This window comes from Desmodus rotundus, chromosome 6, assembly GCF_022682495.2.
Source record: "Desmodus rotundus isolate HL8 chromosome 6, HLdesRot8A.1, whole genome shotgun sequence".
NCBI classification, from domain to species: domain Eukaryota; kingdom Metazoa; phylum Chordata; class Mammalia; order Chiroptera; family Phyllostomidae; genus Desmodus; species Desmodus rotundus.
Window position 1 is genome coordinate 159,822,611 of NC_071392.1, and position 14,721 is coordinate 159,837,331.

A 14,721-nucleotide genomic window follows, 5' to 3' on the forward strand; every position below is an offset into this window, starting at 1 on the left:
GCGGTGGCCTCTCTGTGCCGGTCGCTGATCGGGGTGAGCAGCTGTCGTGGCCAGTGTGCCCCCCTCCACTCCCTGGGCTGCGTCCCCGCTGGGTCCCCAGGGAGCAGCCCCGCCGAGCGGGAGTGGGGAGGAGCGAGTGAGGCGGACCGTGGGGCTGTCCCCCGGGTCACGCAGTGTCGCAGCGAGGGGCTCTGTCCACAAGGGCAGGAAGAGCCGCGCGTCACACGCTCGCTAAAGCACATCTGTCAGCCGTGGGCTTTGTTTGACGGGAGCCTCCCGCATGGCGGACACTGCTGCTCGGCCCAGGGACGTGTAGTGTGCACCTACACACTCGTGTTTTCGACATTCGGGCGAGTAAATGGTCAACATCGAAAAATCAGATTTCACATTAAAATCTGATCTCGTACTTCTCTAAAACTGTGACACCTGGCCACTTGGACTGCGTCCCCACCTGGCCACACGTCCAAGGCTGTGGTGGAAACATCGGAAATGCGTGTGGAGGGCGTGGATGGGTTGCGGGGTGAGGGGGCGGTCCCGCCACGGGCTGCGTGGTCCACCCCGATCACGGCCCGGAGCCGAGGCTGCGCCACGTGTCACCTGGACCCCACTGTGCATGCAGCCCAACCGCGCCCCACGGGGCCGCCCGCCGGGAGGGCTGGTCCTTTGCCCAAGGACACACGGGACCAGCAAGTGACGGACCCGAGGGCCCCCCCGTGTCTCGCTCCACATCCTGGCAGCTCTGCTCCCGCACTCGGTGCCGCACAGCCCCTGTGTGTGTGTGCGCTTGCGCCCCACAACCTGCTCACCGTCCTGCTTCCTGCGCTCACACGGTTCTCCTCCCATCCCCCTCCCCGCCGGCTGGTGAGGGGGCCAATGGAAGAGTCTGCCAGCTCTGGGGGCCCGGAGCCCCCACTGCTCATCCACTGAAGGCCTTCGGTGTCGGCGTCGTCTTCCTTGTTCTCAGCTGGAACCCAGGCCACATGGTCACGAGCGGCTGAGGCTCAGAGGTCCCACCAGGCGCCCTGAGAGCGACGCGGTGGCAGCCAGCACTGGCCTCCGAGACCCGTTTCGGCTTTGTGGCCAGTGTGTCTGCCCACCGTCCAGGGGGCGTATGGGGAGCGGTTCGCATCCCCCACCCAACCCCTCTAGGAGGCAGTCTCCCCAGCGTTGTCAATGTGTTTCAGGTGGTCTTCTCGGTGGAGCAGATGCCTGTGCCGGGGCGGGTGGTCCTCGCCCATCAGTGAGGGAGGCTTTCTTAGCAGAAAAGGGCTGAGGCCCCCCGGGCCAAGGTGGCTGCCACCTCTCAGGCCCGGTGGGATGTGGCCAGGCCCCGGGACGTGGGGACCCACCTGCAGACCGCCTTCGGGCCGAGGCCCAGTGAGCCGTATCTTCACACGCATGTCTGCGGACACTCACCCCGTTTGCTCCCTTTCTCTGGAGAGTCCCAGCTTGTCTGCCTGCCTCCCGTCTGCTCCGGGACAGTCAGGCCTCTGCGCAGGCTGGCGAGCAGCCACACCGGCTGGGGTGGCCGTTCCCCACCGGGGCACCATTGGGGGCAGGTGGCGGGGTGGGGGCCTCATGAGGAGCGGGGCTGAGGGGTGCAGGCTGGGGGTGCCCCCTGACTGGCAGGTTTGGGGCCACTGTCCTCTCTTCCTTGAAGCAGTGAGTGGAGGATTCACGCCAGCCTCGCAGACACCCCGGCGTCCGTCACCTCTGAGGCTGGACCTGCAGCTGCCCGTGGGCGGGAGATGGCCTGGGCCATCTCAGCACCCTTTCTGGTGACTGAGGGCTCCGCAGTGCCCGGAGGCCTGAGGCCATCGAGCCCTAGTTGTCTGGCAGTGGGGCCTGCAGGGGTGGCCGGCTGTGCCTGGTGGGACACCTTGGCTGGCAGGAGAGAGGCCGTTGGGTCCTGGAGGAAAGGGGACAGAAGGCGTCGAGAAGGTGCCGGCCCTGAGAGACAGGCAGATGGCCCAGCTGCTCCAGAGCCTGTCAGGCCAGCTGTGCTCTGCAGGAGACCTTCAGAGCAGGGCGTGGTGGCTGGGGGGGCTCTGGCCCACGGGAACCTCTGATCGGCCTGGGGGCAGCTGGACCCACCGGCCAGTCCCCATAAAATCCTGGGAGTGAAATTCCGCTGCTGTCATAGCAGCTGTGCCCGGGAGGCGTTGCCATGGAAACACTGGATCGGACGCTCTCAGCACAGGGACGCTGTGCATGTGCCCACCTGCAGAGCGGCCCCTCTCGTCACGTCTGAAGGGGCCGAGCCCAGAGTTCTCTGTCATCGCTGAGCGTTCGGCCCCCCTGCACACTGGCTGCACCCCCACCACGCAGCCGCCTGGGCACGACCGCCGCTGGGCGGGGTGGAGGGCAGCCAGTGGGCGGTTTGTCTGCAGAGGAAGGAAGTCGTCCACCTGCTGTCAGAGACTTGCCGGGGTCCCGCTCAGAGAGAGGACCAGCCAAAGCGGAGGGGACAGGGACCATCAGCCCCCTGGGAGGGTGTGGGCAGGCGTCGGGGGAAGGGTGGGCGCTGGCCATTGGGGCGCAGACACGGGGGGTGGGGCTGGCTGCACCTCTGTGCCCTGTGCTTTGGGACCAGCATGTGGACACGCAGCCCCGACATTCACTAGTCAGTGTCCGCACGGACCCGGCCTGGCCTTGGAACCCGCCCGCCCGGCCGTTGGAGGTACGTCTCTGGGGCTGGGAGCAGAGCGCAGCTCCCTGGCCACGGTTGGAGCCGACGGCCCCCGTCTCGGTCTAGCCTCTCAGCAGAGAAATGAAACCTCTCTGTCCAGGCCGAGCTGGAGGAAACGCTTTTCCAGACAGCCTGGCTGGGCGAGGGGCCACCCCCCAGGAGCTCGCGGGCCTGGCCCTCTGCAGGGCAGGTGGCCCGTGTCGGCTGGCTTGGGGACCCGGGCCCCTCACAATGGGAGAGCTCAGGGTCTCACTGGGCTCTTTTCTTTTTTTAAGACTATTTTTAGGGTAGTTTTCGGGTGATTTACTGCAAAATCGAGGGGCAAGAACAGAGGTTTCCTCGTCGCCACAGGCATGGCTCCCTCGGCACCCCCAGGGGGTTGTGTGAGACCCCGTCACCAGCGTCCCTCTGAGCCCACCGTCTGCGTGAGGGCCCACGGGTGCCGGATGTGCCGGACTGTGGGTTTGGACAGAGGCACAGTGACGTGTGTCTGCCCTATGACGTGTCTGCGAGCCTGCCCACCTCTCCCCCACCTGACGCCCCTGAGCAGGGCAGCACACCCCCCTGCTTCTGACTTTTTATTAATGTAACAAACATGAAGTTTACTGCATTCCCCCAAAGCACGGAAGCAGTCTTCCTTGTGCCCTCTTTCCCCCCAACCGGCCGGAGGACCCAGGGCTGGGACCACCGTCACTGCCTCGGTCATCTCCCACTTGAGTCATCGCCCGGGCAGTGCGGCGGCCCCGAGGGACAGGCGTGGAGTGTATTTGCGAGACCGCCATCCTGCTCCTCCCTGGGCCCCAGGCTCCGTGGGAGGCGGGCTGTGCGGCAGCCAGAGGCCGTCCCCACGGACCCAAGGTTTGGCTGGGAGCCCTAACAGGTGGACAGTTCTGGGCGAGTCTGTTGGTGGGGGTGTCGGGCCCCCTCCTCCCCTGCTGCGGCCAGGGGGCTTGGGGAAAAGGCTCCTATTACTGGCCGCCTTCCTGTGGGCACCGTGAGCGGTTCAGGATGGGCCGGGGCCCCGCCCTGGCTGAGGGGCCCATGGGGTTGGGGTCCCGGTGTCCGGGCCCTTTCAAGAGCGGTTTCTACTTTTCTAAATTGCGGTGATATACGGATAGCGGCCATTCTAACCACTTCTGAGTGCACAGCTCAGGGGCATCAGGCACATTCCATTGCTGTGCGCCGTCACCACCTTCATCTCCGGAACTTTCCGCTTTCCCCAACTAGACTCTGTCCCTGTGAAACGCCCTCCCTCAGCCCGTACTTCCTGTCCTGTGTGGGCCACACAGGGCGTGTCCTTCGGTGTGGCTCGCCTCACTTGGCCCGGCATCCTCGAGGCTCACCCCTGCTGGAGCCAGGGTCCGCAGTCTCTCCTTGGCGGGGCCGAGTCTGCTGCATCAAGTGGACGGCCCACTGTGCTCATCTCACCAGGCGCCCCCCCCCCCCCCCCGCTTTATTTGCTGACGGGGACGGCGAACACCTTCCGCACCTTCTCTCTGCGTTTCCCTATAGAGCCCACCTGACCCACTGCCCCTCCGAGTCGCTGAGGCAGGGACTGCTGTCCTCCTCCTCTAGCTCAGAGAACAGTCCCAGCGTCCAGAGAATAGCAGCTCCTGGACCCTCACGCCCCTGGCACCTGTCACCTCCCCTGAGTCTGGCCAGAGCCTGGGAAGCCAGCCTCAGCAGGGAAACGGAGGCCAGGAGAAGTGAGGGGCCGCATCCACAGCTACCCAGCTGGCCGGGACTGAGGTTCGCTCCAGGCCCCGGACACTCCCCTGCCTTGTCCTGCTGAGTCTAGAAACGCCCACAGCGACCAGTTTTACACAGACGAGATAAGAATCGGTACGTTGCCGTCTGTGGGTGCCTTTCACCTGTTGCTCAGCTGCCGTGGGTGGGGCGATGCTTCGGCCTCTCGAGCAGACTCACCCCTAGCAGAAGCAGGGGACCCCCAGGAAGCTGAATGCCCAGCGTGGCCTCGGGCCTCTGTCCTGGGGCCCCAGGGAGGGGGCAGCTGGAGTGGCTGCACCTGAGGCCACCCGACCCCTCTTGGGTCTGAGGGACAGGCTGGCCTCTGCCCCAGACCACGCTCCCCGTGTGGCCAGGGGGGGTTGCTGACCCTGCCCCCTGGGCATCCCTGTCAGGTCCCGGGAGGGGCACTGCCTGCCTCCCAGCGCGGGATGCCCCAGGTGTGCAGCAGGGGCCCTCGCCAGCAGGCGCCACCTGCTCCTGCCTCCAGCTGGCGCCAGACCCGCATTGCCCGTGTTGTTTTCCCACGGAAGCCGCCACTTGTCCCCGCGCCAAGGCCCCGGCCTCATGGCTTACCCATTAAGCGCTGGCACGAAAGCGACCTCGGCTGCTCACCAGGCAAGTGTGTTTTCACAGTTGTTTTGACGACCGTGTGCGGCCCGGAGTGTGTGACGGACGTGCACAGCAGAGGCAAGTGGGGGCTCCCGCCACCCCAGAGCGGGCCCACGGGGCCCCAGGCTGGCAGGCAGGCTGTCGGGGGCGGAGCACGGACTTGCAGGGCCGCCGCCCTCAGCGAGAGTGCGGAGGTGTCTCCTACCAGGAGGACACGGCTTTTGGCACCACACTTGCTGCCTGAGATGCATGTGCGCGGGGCTCCTCAAGTCAGGGGGTCCCAGGGCTGTCCGGGGGGCGCACAGGCACGGGCTGTGCGGTCTGCGTGTGCATGTGAATGCTGCACGCGATTGCACACGTCTGCGTGTGTGAATCCACATGCATATGTGCGGGTGTGAATGTGTGTGGCCTGCGGCTAGGATCTGTTTCTGCTTAAATACGGAAAGACACCAGCCGATGACACGTCCCCACAGAACACGGGACGTGGGCTGGAGGGGGATGGGGCGCCTCTCGCGCTGTCCCCTCCCCGGCGCCTCCTGTCCGCCTTTCTAGTTGCCGTTTCGGTTATGGAAGTGGTGCCGCTGCCCTTTGTGGCTGTGACGTTGTTCTCTTAACGTACATTTGCCCAAACCAGCGCTCCTCTCCTGTGACCGCCGTGAGTGGCTGGAGAGCGTGCGTGCTCGTGTGTCTGAGCCCCAGGCCTGGTCAGTGCGCGGACGGCAGGCCTGACCCTCGCACTGGTGCTCGTTTCCGCCGGGGCTGTGATGGACGGTGCGGCCAATGGACGCTGGTTCTGGAGCCCTGTCCGCTGTGAGTCCTGGGCCCAGAGCCTTGGCCGTGGGGGCCGAGGGCCCGTGGGAGGCACCGGGCAGCCCCCGCGTCCACCGCAGCCTGAATGCTTTCCATTCTTGTCACAGCCTTGGCTGCCCAAAAGGTCGATTTCGTCTCTGATTTTGCAGAAAAATGTTTAAAAATCAGAAAGTGGACAGGAAAGCAGGTCGTGTGCCCTCCGCCCCCCAGAGCAGAGAAGGAAGCTTGTCCTTCAGGCCATGAACTCAGGTCTGTGACCTGGGTTATTTTTAGAGCTGGTTTAGAATCAATGACTGAGAAATTTGGGGAATATGATCTGTAGTTTTGGCAAGTGTATTTTTTCAGCCCCAAAAATTCCAGCTCACATCCCCTGAGGACGTCTGGGAAATGCGGCTGGGACGGCGCATTTCCAGGACCCGCAGGCTGGGCCGGCCACGCCTGTCGCAAGGCCGTGGGAACGCCGGCAATGCCGTGGGAGCCCCACCCCTTGGTCCGTCTGCCGGTTCTCCTCCTCCTCACGGGCAGGCTCGGTGTCTCAGGCCGAGGTTCAGGGGCAGAATGGTCACTGGATGGGACGCCATGCAGGGGTGGTTCGTCCATCAGCGGGACACCCTTCTCGGCTGTAACAAAGAGCTCCCTGGACCAGGTGCTGGACGAATGTGAAGTGTCCCATGGTCCCGCAGGGGGTGGCCGTGCCCCACGTGGCCCCTCCATCGGGGGCTCTGTCACCAGACACCCCACGGCAGGTGGGCAGGTGGCCGACCTTCGCCTTTGCCCACCTCAGGCCGATGTTGCCACCGTGTGGGGGGGTCTCAGCCCGCCCAGCTCTCAGAGGCGAACACAGTCCAGGGCAGGATGGACACCAGTCGGAGGAAAGGCCAGTCTCCCTGTGCCAGGAATAGGAGGTGCAGGGCCCGAGGGCCACGCCACACGCCTGCCTGTCACCTCGTTCCATGTATGGGGGGCCCAGTGGTTCCCGGCGTTGGGCCCCAGCTGTCGTCCCCTCGTGGCCCCTGCACAGGTGCCAGACCCTGGCGGCGGGGCAGAGGCTGTCCTGGCAGGTGGGGCCGGGGCCCCGTTCCTCTCCAGGGCTCCTGGTCTCGGTGGAGCGTTCCGCTCCGTGCAGACGGCCGTGACCCGTGCTGCTCCAGCCGCCAGCCGGTGTCATAAACTGGCCGATGGCGGGAGCAGGACCGGCCAAGGGTGTCCAGGCACAACTGCACCACAGGGGCCCGACTTGCTGCTTCCCAGACCGTGGTGCAGCCAGCGTAACACATTAACCAGGTGTGGCCACCAGTGTCGGGGAGGCTGGCTGGCTGAGCCGGGTGCAGTAGCCCACCTGGACATGAAGTCACGCTCGCCGCCACGGCAGAGGGGCAGGCATGAGGGACGTGCCTCAGCCGCCCAGCGTCCTCAGCTGTGAAGGGGACGCGGCACCCGGGGAGGCAGGATGAAGGGGGCTGTGACCGGCTGGGTGGCTCAAGTTAAACCAGAGAGGTGTTCGACAGCAGCCGGTGGGGGCGCAGCTCTGGGTGAGACACCACGCGCACTGGGCCGTGCAAGAGGCTCGCCCTCTGTCTCCACCGCGGCCTGTTCCTGGTTACGGGGGACAGGCAAGTGATCTCAGGCTCGCCCCAGTTACAATGCAGGCCAGGGGCCTGGGCTCGGAACCCCGCCACACCAACGTCCCCACCTGGGACTGTCCTGCCCCAGGCTGCCTGGCTGCCATCCCCGCCTCCCCACCCCAGAGGGCAGAGGCATTTGGGGTCACACGCTCCGGGCTCTGTCTCGCCCCCAAAGCCTCATGTTAATCATTGAGCCAGGTTGCAGACGCTGCCCTGCTGGGGTCGGGGAGGGGCCCTCCTCGAGTTCGTGACCCCGAGACTGGCTTGCCCGCGTGCCTGGCGTGATGCGCTCACCGTCCTCGGGAATTGTCGAAGGTCGTCTGGGAGCTGCCCACAGACCTCGCCCACGTTCCCGTGAGGACAGGGGCTCAGCCGGAGGACGGGTCTCCGCAGGTGCCCAGCAGACCCGGCTCAGACCTCATGCCCTCTGTGCACCAGGAGGAAAACGGAATTCAGCTGGGGGCTGCTTGGAAGGGAGCTGGCGGGAGAGGGAGCCCGCCCTGTGTGACCCTCCCATGTCCCCTTGGTGTCCACAGGGCACAGCCTCCGTCCTCCAGCGCAGGTCCCCGAACGAGGAGTACATGGAGGTGGGCCGCCTCGGGCCCTCCGACTACTTCGGTGAGTGGGGACCCCTCCTGAGTGCAGCGGGGGCCTGGGAAGATGCGGAGATGGAGGCGTGGGGGTGCCCAGGGAAGGCAGCTGTGCCTGGCACCGTCTGGGCGGTGGCTGTCCCCATTCTTCAGGACCCGCCATGGCGGGCTGGACTCCGTGCCGAATGTCAGACTGCTGGAACTCAGTCAGTGCCCAGAGCCCCAAACTCTCTGTGGGGCGGGGCTGGCGTGGGACCTGTCCTGGTTGATTGGATTCGAAAGTAACTGAGTGTCCTGAGGTTTTGGTGGTTTTTCCCAAATCTGACAGCCCTGCCCCCAGGCCAGGCACCTGACGTCACCCTCTCTCGTCCCCAGGGGAGATTGCACTGCTCCTGAACAGGCCCCGGGCGGCCACTGTGGTGGCCCGGGGCCCCCTCAAGTGCGTGAAGCTGGACCGGCCCCGCTTCGAGCGCGTGCTGGGGCCCTGCTCCGAGATCCTCAAGCGGAACATCCAGCGTTACAACAGCTTCATCTCCCTCACCGTCTGAGCCGCCTGCCGCCCGCCACCCGCTCCCTGTGTGGTGGCTCCTCTGTGTCCGGGACTGAGAGCGTGGGGACTGCCCTCCCTCCGAACTCACACGTGTAATAAAATAGTCACCTGCGCATTTTGAAAACAAGGGCAAGCCAGACCCACCCCAGGCTGAGGCAGTGCCAGCTGTCCCTCCCCATGCGCCTCCCGTCTCCCTGAGCTTTGTGGGCTCATCTTAGCGTCCCCCACTCCCTCCCTTGTCTTCTGGGGGCCGCAGAAGCGTGCTCAACCACTGTGGCTGAGAGGCCAGGCTGCGGTGGTGGTCTGGGTGGCCCCATGTGGGCAGGCTAGGTCCTGCTGGAGCCAAGAGGCAGGGGCCACAGCCTCTCTGGTCACCCTCCTCTCTATGGGTCACCCAGGTACCAGCCGGGGTCCCAGGTGACCGTTTCTGGCCCCTGATGTGGGACGATGGTATCCAAGGGGGTATCCCACAGGCCCCTCGGGCTTCAAGCAGGAAGTTGAGGCTGAAGCAAGAGGTCCAGGCTTCTCCCTGGGACATTCCCCCCATGGGTCCTATTGAAGCCACAGGTGACCCCACAGGATGGTCTCACAGGTGGGTGTGACGCCTGTCTTGGGGAGCCTGTGTCGGCTGGTCTGGGACACTGGCCACCTTGCCAGATGGTCTGATCCTGCTGTGCCCCTTGCTGGGCCAGGACACCCAGGATGGGAAGGAAACTGAGCTCAGAAGTTTCCCTGACAGGTGAAGCTGTTCTCGGCGTTGGGACATCTGCTTGTCCCAAGTTGCAAAGCAGCTTCTGGAAGACATTACAAAGAAGAGGAAGATCCCCCAAACTCTCTCTGGACAAAGTCCCGTAAAATAGGAGGCCTCGCCCTGTGCCGGTTGCTCTCGGAACTCCAGTCCCCAGGGCCCCCCACACCCGAGTCAGCTTCGGTTCAACCCCCGCCCAAACGCATCTTCAATCCGGACAGGCCTGGCTGTGCCAGTGCAGGCCGCCTGCTGGCTTCTGGTGACTGAATCAGAGCTGACATCCTGCCACGAGCCCGCCATGGCCCCTGCCTGCGTGCGTCTGGGCGCGGCGCCCCAGCCGCCTTGTGTGACGCCGCACTTGCCGAAACATTCTGTGCGGCAGGCTGTTAAGTGTACGGTGAGCTCCTCCCCGACGCAGGCGTGTTCTCTCACCACTCGGAGAGCCGGCTTTTCCCTCTGTTTTTGTTGCGGTAAATCTCCTAGACAGGAAATTCCCCTTTAAGTGTCCAGGTCGTGGGCATGAAGCGTGAGGACCCTGCTGTGGGGCTGTCACCATGCCCGCCTCCAGAGTTCACCGTCCCCCCAGACGAGACTCTGTCCCCCCAAACCCCGCCGCCCCCAGGCCCTGGCACCCCCGCCTCCTGCCTGTCTCTGTGTGGAAACTCGTTTTAATGTATTTTACTTAACCCCCTCTACCCAAGACATGCTCATTCCAACCTCCAGCATAAACGCTGTTCACCACTCTGTGCGCTTCTCAGTGCTGAGTGCTGAAGTCGTGTGTGGCTCCTACGTTGAGCTCGCCCGGTCGCTCCGGCCGTGCGTGGCTGGCAGCTTCGGAGCTCACCTGCCGCTGGCTCTGGTCTGCGCAGAAGCCAGGGTGGTGCCCCCCCGGGCCTGGAACAGCGAATTCTGCGTGAATTCGTGTTTTCCTGAGATGCGGTGCACCCACGAGGTTCACCGGCCTCCCTGGAACTGTCTCCCCGAGGGAGGGGTCGAGGCCCCCGCATTGTCAAGTGGCGTGGGAGGTGTGGGCACCGGGGTGGGGGGAGGTGGGTCCCAGATGTGCTTCCGGAGCTGGTGCTGGGCCTGGCCGCCCCACACGGGCTCAGAACAGCCACACTGGCTGTCTCCCCATTCTGGGAGTCAGGAGCAGGCAGCCAGGGGTCCAGGCTCAGGCCCCTCCAGAAGCTGGCCTGCGGCTGAAGGCCCCACTGCCCTGTGGCCCCTGTGACTGTTGGTGGGAGGCCTCAGTCCCTTACCACGTGACCTCTCCTGGGACTTCCTCACAATGTGGCATCTGGCTTCCCCCCAGAGGATGGGTGGGGGGTGGCTGCAGGGGCCTTGGGGCCCAGTCCCAGGATGCAACCACCGTCACACCCTCCTCATCAGAAACAAGTGCCAAGGGTGGCCCACACGCAGGAGGATGGAATGACCACGTGTCCCTTGAAGGAGGGTGTCCGGGGCAGCCCCTGAGGCCGGTGCTCTTGCCTCTGGATCTCTTGCCCCCCGCCCCACGGCTGGTGCTGTGAGGAAGAGTCTGCAACACGGAGAACACCCCACTGTCCCAGGTGGGACCTGGTCCCGTGTCACAGAGGAGAAGGTGGAGGCCGCCCACCGCCCAGCCCATGCCTCCCACCACGTGGTGCCCGGAGGGGCCCCCACAAGCATGGGCCCGGCCGGGGTCAGTGGCCAGTCCCGGTGTGGACGCAGGGCCGAACTGGGCCGCTGGAGACCCAGCCCTGTGGATGTGCTCAGGCCTGGCCCGCCCTGCTTTGAGCTGCTGAGGTTGTGGTGGTTTGTTGCAGTGGCCACAGGAAACCCTCCCGAAGCGGCAGGGGCACCCCTGGGCAGCTGCTGTGGCCTCTCAGACACCCTGGGTGCCCTGGGCTGGGGGGCGGGGCCCGCCCTTGGTCCCCGAGCCTGGCTGGCGGCTGCGGGAAGCCTCTTCGTGCTGCCCTTGGGGGGGGTGGGGCATGGGCCACAGCAGCACCCTCCCCAGCCGGGTGCTGGGCCTGGCCCCTTTGGCGCCAGGCAGGCACAGATCCGTCTTGTGGGCCCGTGAAAGCAAGCTGTGTGTGCCCGAGCCCACAATCTGGGCGATTGTTCTTGCCCTGTCTCGGGCCCCAGGGCCGTGCCCGGGGCCCAGGAAGGAGTGGACACGGGGCCCTGTCCACCCTTGGAGTCCTGGGAGCTGTGGACGTGCAGATGGACCACAGGGAGCCCATGTCCCGCCCCAGTCCCTGGGCGTCCCTGTGCCTCTCAGATGCTCCAGGGGGCTTGGCATAGACACCGCACCCCGAGGCTGCTCCTGGGAGGGGTCAGGGTGTGGCCGGGGACAGCCTCAGGACCGTGTGCCACCGAGCCTCCCACCGCTGGGCGCTGGGCCTGCAGTGTCAGCCTCGTGGCAGATGGTCCCGGCCTCAATGCACCTACCCGTGTTGGCTGACCCCAGGGTGGGCACTGACTCACTCAGGTTGGGCATTTCCCTCCACCACTGGGGACACCTGCAGAGGGCTGCTCCTGGCCCGGGAGGCCCGCGCTGACTTGGGGGTCCCAGGTCCTGCCTCCCAAAGCCTCGCGTGGCTGCCATGGGGGCCCTGGTCTCTGAGAGTCAGATCCACAGGCCCTGGCATCTGCTTGGGGCTCCTCAGAAGCAGCCTGTCGCCACCCTCTTCCAGGAAGCCTCGGTGTCCCAGCCACGCTGACCTTTCCCACCTCCTGGACCTCGCTTGCCTCCTGGGATGTGAGCAGCTTAGGAAGTTGGTGACTCAGTTCTCTGTCGCAGCCGCATGTCCGGTGGCAGGCCCTCTCCAGGGGCCGCCTGGCCTGGTTCCTACTGGAGTTCCCTGGGCAGGGGTACCTTCCCTTGGTTTCTCATCCTGGGCCCAGGGACCGAAGACCCCTGGCACGCCTGGAGGCCACGGGGCTCTCAGAACCTCTGCCTGGGGACTGGCCAACCAAGGCCGATCCTGCACCTGTCTGGGGGTTTCCACGCCCACGTCTGCCTCCAGGCTGGCCATGTGGCTCCCACGGCCCTGGCCACACTTTCCCTCCCTGCTGAGGCTGAGTTTCAGGCTGGCCCCACCCCCACCCCAGCCTCCTGCACAGTGACTGTGCCAGCCCCTCAGGACACAGAGCCACGGGCCTCACAATGCCACGTACCGCATAACCTGGTCCTATTTCCCACGAGCTCTGTGGCATCCTCAAGTTCCCCGCCTTCTCTGGGCCGGCCCGTCCCGTCTGTGAGGTGGGAACACCACCCTCACCTCCTGAGACCGGCAGAGCCACTGACGCGGGTGTCAGCGTGGGGCCTGGGGTGGCTGTGCCACTACCGTGCCCTCCACGTCCGGCCCGCAGCCCGGGTGTCCACATCCTCTCGGCTGCAGGGCGGCCTGGTACACCCCTCCCCATCCCCACCCTGGCGGCTGCAGTGCCCTCTGGAAGGACAGCTGGTGACACGTCCCCTTCCCTGCCTTTGGCTCAGGGGGGCTGACCTCTCGCTGGGCTGGCCTCTGAGGATGTCAGGTGAGGGCGCCCTGGTGCCACTTGGGCCCCCGTGAGTGGAAGTGACAGACGTGTCCTCGATACTTGCAAGCTGGCCTGTGGTGCGGTGTGTGAGTGCTTGTACCGTCGCTGCGGAGTATGAGTCGGAAGCGACTGCTACGGATCCTGCAGGCCAGGGCCCGGCTCTGCCCCGCGGTGTGCAGGCCCGGCCGGGGCATGCAGTGCTGTGGTCCTCAGGCCCCAGCTGCTCCGGCAGGAACACGGGGCCCCCGGCGGCCTGGGCCAGCTGTCCCTCCAGCCCCTCGCACGCAGCGAAGACTCAAACACTTGTTGAGTGTTTGACTTTGAACCCACAGAAAACCTTGCGGGCGTTTAGCTGGGTGGGACCTGCAAGCAGGGACCTCGGGGCTTTGCCAGGTCACAGCGGGGACACCAGAGCAGAGGCTGGAGTGCCAGCCCGGCCCCCCCGGGACCTCCGTCACTCCTCCACACCACCCGAGTCAGAAGAAAGTTCTGTTTTACTTTTGTGGAGACCACCACGGCCTCAAAACAAACCCCGCATGTTCCACAGGCTTCCGGGGAGGGAGCCCAGGTCACACGCCCAGACTCCTGGGAACACCTGCGTTTCCATTTTTCCAAAATAGACCCTGACGGAAGTTCACAAATTTAGATATCCCTGAGTGAGTTCTGCGTGTCAGTCTGTCCCTGATGTCCCTACACAGCTGTCCTTGTGCAGGTGGCCGCCAGGAGGGGTGAGGATGGCGGAGACCACATCGGTGGTCACGGGCCGTGGGGAGTGGAGGAGGCCATGGCCATACCCTGGACACTGGGGTTTGGACACTCTGGTCTGGGGAGAGGAGGTCTGAGGGCCGGTCGGGAGGCGGGGCCCGGGGCATCAGCCAGAGCCAGCCCGGCCGGAGCTGGACAGGGGCTTTGTCCAAGGTCACTCCCCATCCCAGCTGTGGGCACCTCACCCAGGGCAGCTGTCTTGGCTCACTCTGCCTGCCACCCCCGCATGTCCCGGTCCCGCCCCAGGCTTCCTTCTGGTCTCCTCCACAGCTGCCCTCCCCCAACGCACGCCCCCCCACCCCGTATGCTGAGACTGAGTATGCTCCGGACCCACCCCGCAGCCCCAGGGAACCGTTTTCCAGGTCAAACACGAGGAGCTCAGAGAAGGGGAGTCAGGCCCAGGCCAGGGCAAGAGGTTCGAAGGACCCTACACTCCGGTGCACCCTGCAAGCCAGTGTACCCCGTTTCTGCCTAGGCGTGGCCTTCCCTGCCAGAAGCTGGTTGGGACCTGGGCTGACCCTGCCCCCTGGCCTGTCACTGGTCATCAAACCCAGGAAGGCTGGCCAGATTCCTCCACAGAGGGCGCAACTGTGCAGAGCAGGCACCTGGAGGCCCAGGGGGGAAACCCTGGGGAAAGGCATGGGGAGACAGCTCGGTGCAGCGGGCTGTGCCCCCGAGGTGGCTTCGTCAGCTCAGACCGTGGCTCTATCTGGCGGGTCCCACACTCTCTACTTGCCGACCCAGTGCAGGGTCAGGAGGCCCGGGCAGAGCTGGCCAGCTGCACATCTGGGACCTGTTCTCGAGGCCATTCACCTGGCCACTGCCACTTCCTGGCTGAGACTTGGGGAGGGCACGGGGGCCGGGTGCACGGTGGCCCTGGGTCCCCCGGAAAGGACTCACAATGGCTTGTGCCGTTTCACCAGTAGTCACCGTGGGGTCGGGGGGCTCAGGGGAAGCCGGACCGATCAGCCTGGCGTCCCCGAGGCGCCTGGTGAGGCAGCGGACGGCACTCGGGCAGCGGGGTCAGAGCCCCTGCTTTGGCAGGGGTGTGGGTGGGG

At 65.5% G+C, this 14,721-nt stretch overlaps 1 protein-coding gene across 4 annotated transcripts in view; it reads left to right on the top strand.

Moving 5' to 3' along the window:
- PRKAR1B (protein kinase cAMP-dependent type I regulatory subunit beta) overlaps positions 1–10,102 on the top strand; it is a 48,691-nt gene extending 38,589 nt beyond the window's left edge. For all 4 annotated transcript variants that reach the window (XM_053926443.2, XM_053926444.2, XM_053926445.2 and 1 more), the window contains exons 10-11: positions 8,019–8,100; positions 8,448–10,102. In XM_053926443.2, coding sequence (XP_053782418.1) covers positions 8,019–8,100; positions 8,448–8,620 — 255 coding nt within the window. In that variant the 3' untranslated portion in view covers positions 8,621–10,102. The remainder of the gene's footprint in view (positions 1–8,018; positions 8,101–8,447) is intronic.
- The last annotated feature ends 4,619 nt before the right edge of the window (positions 10,103–14,721 follow it).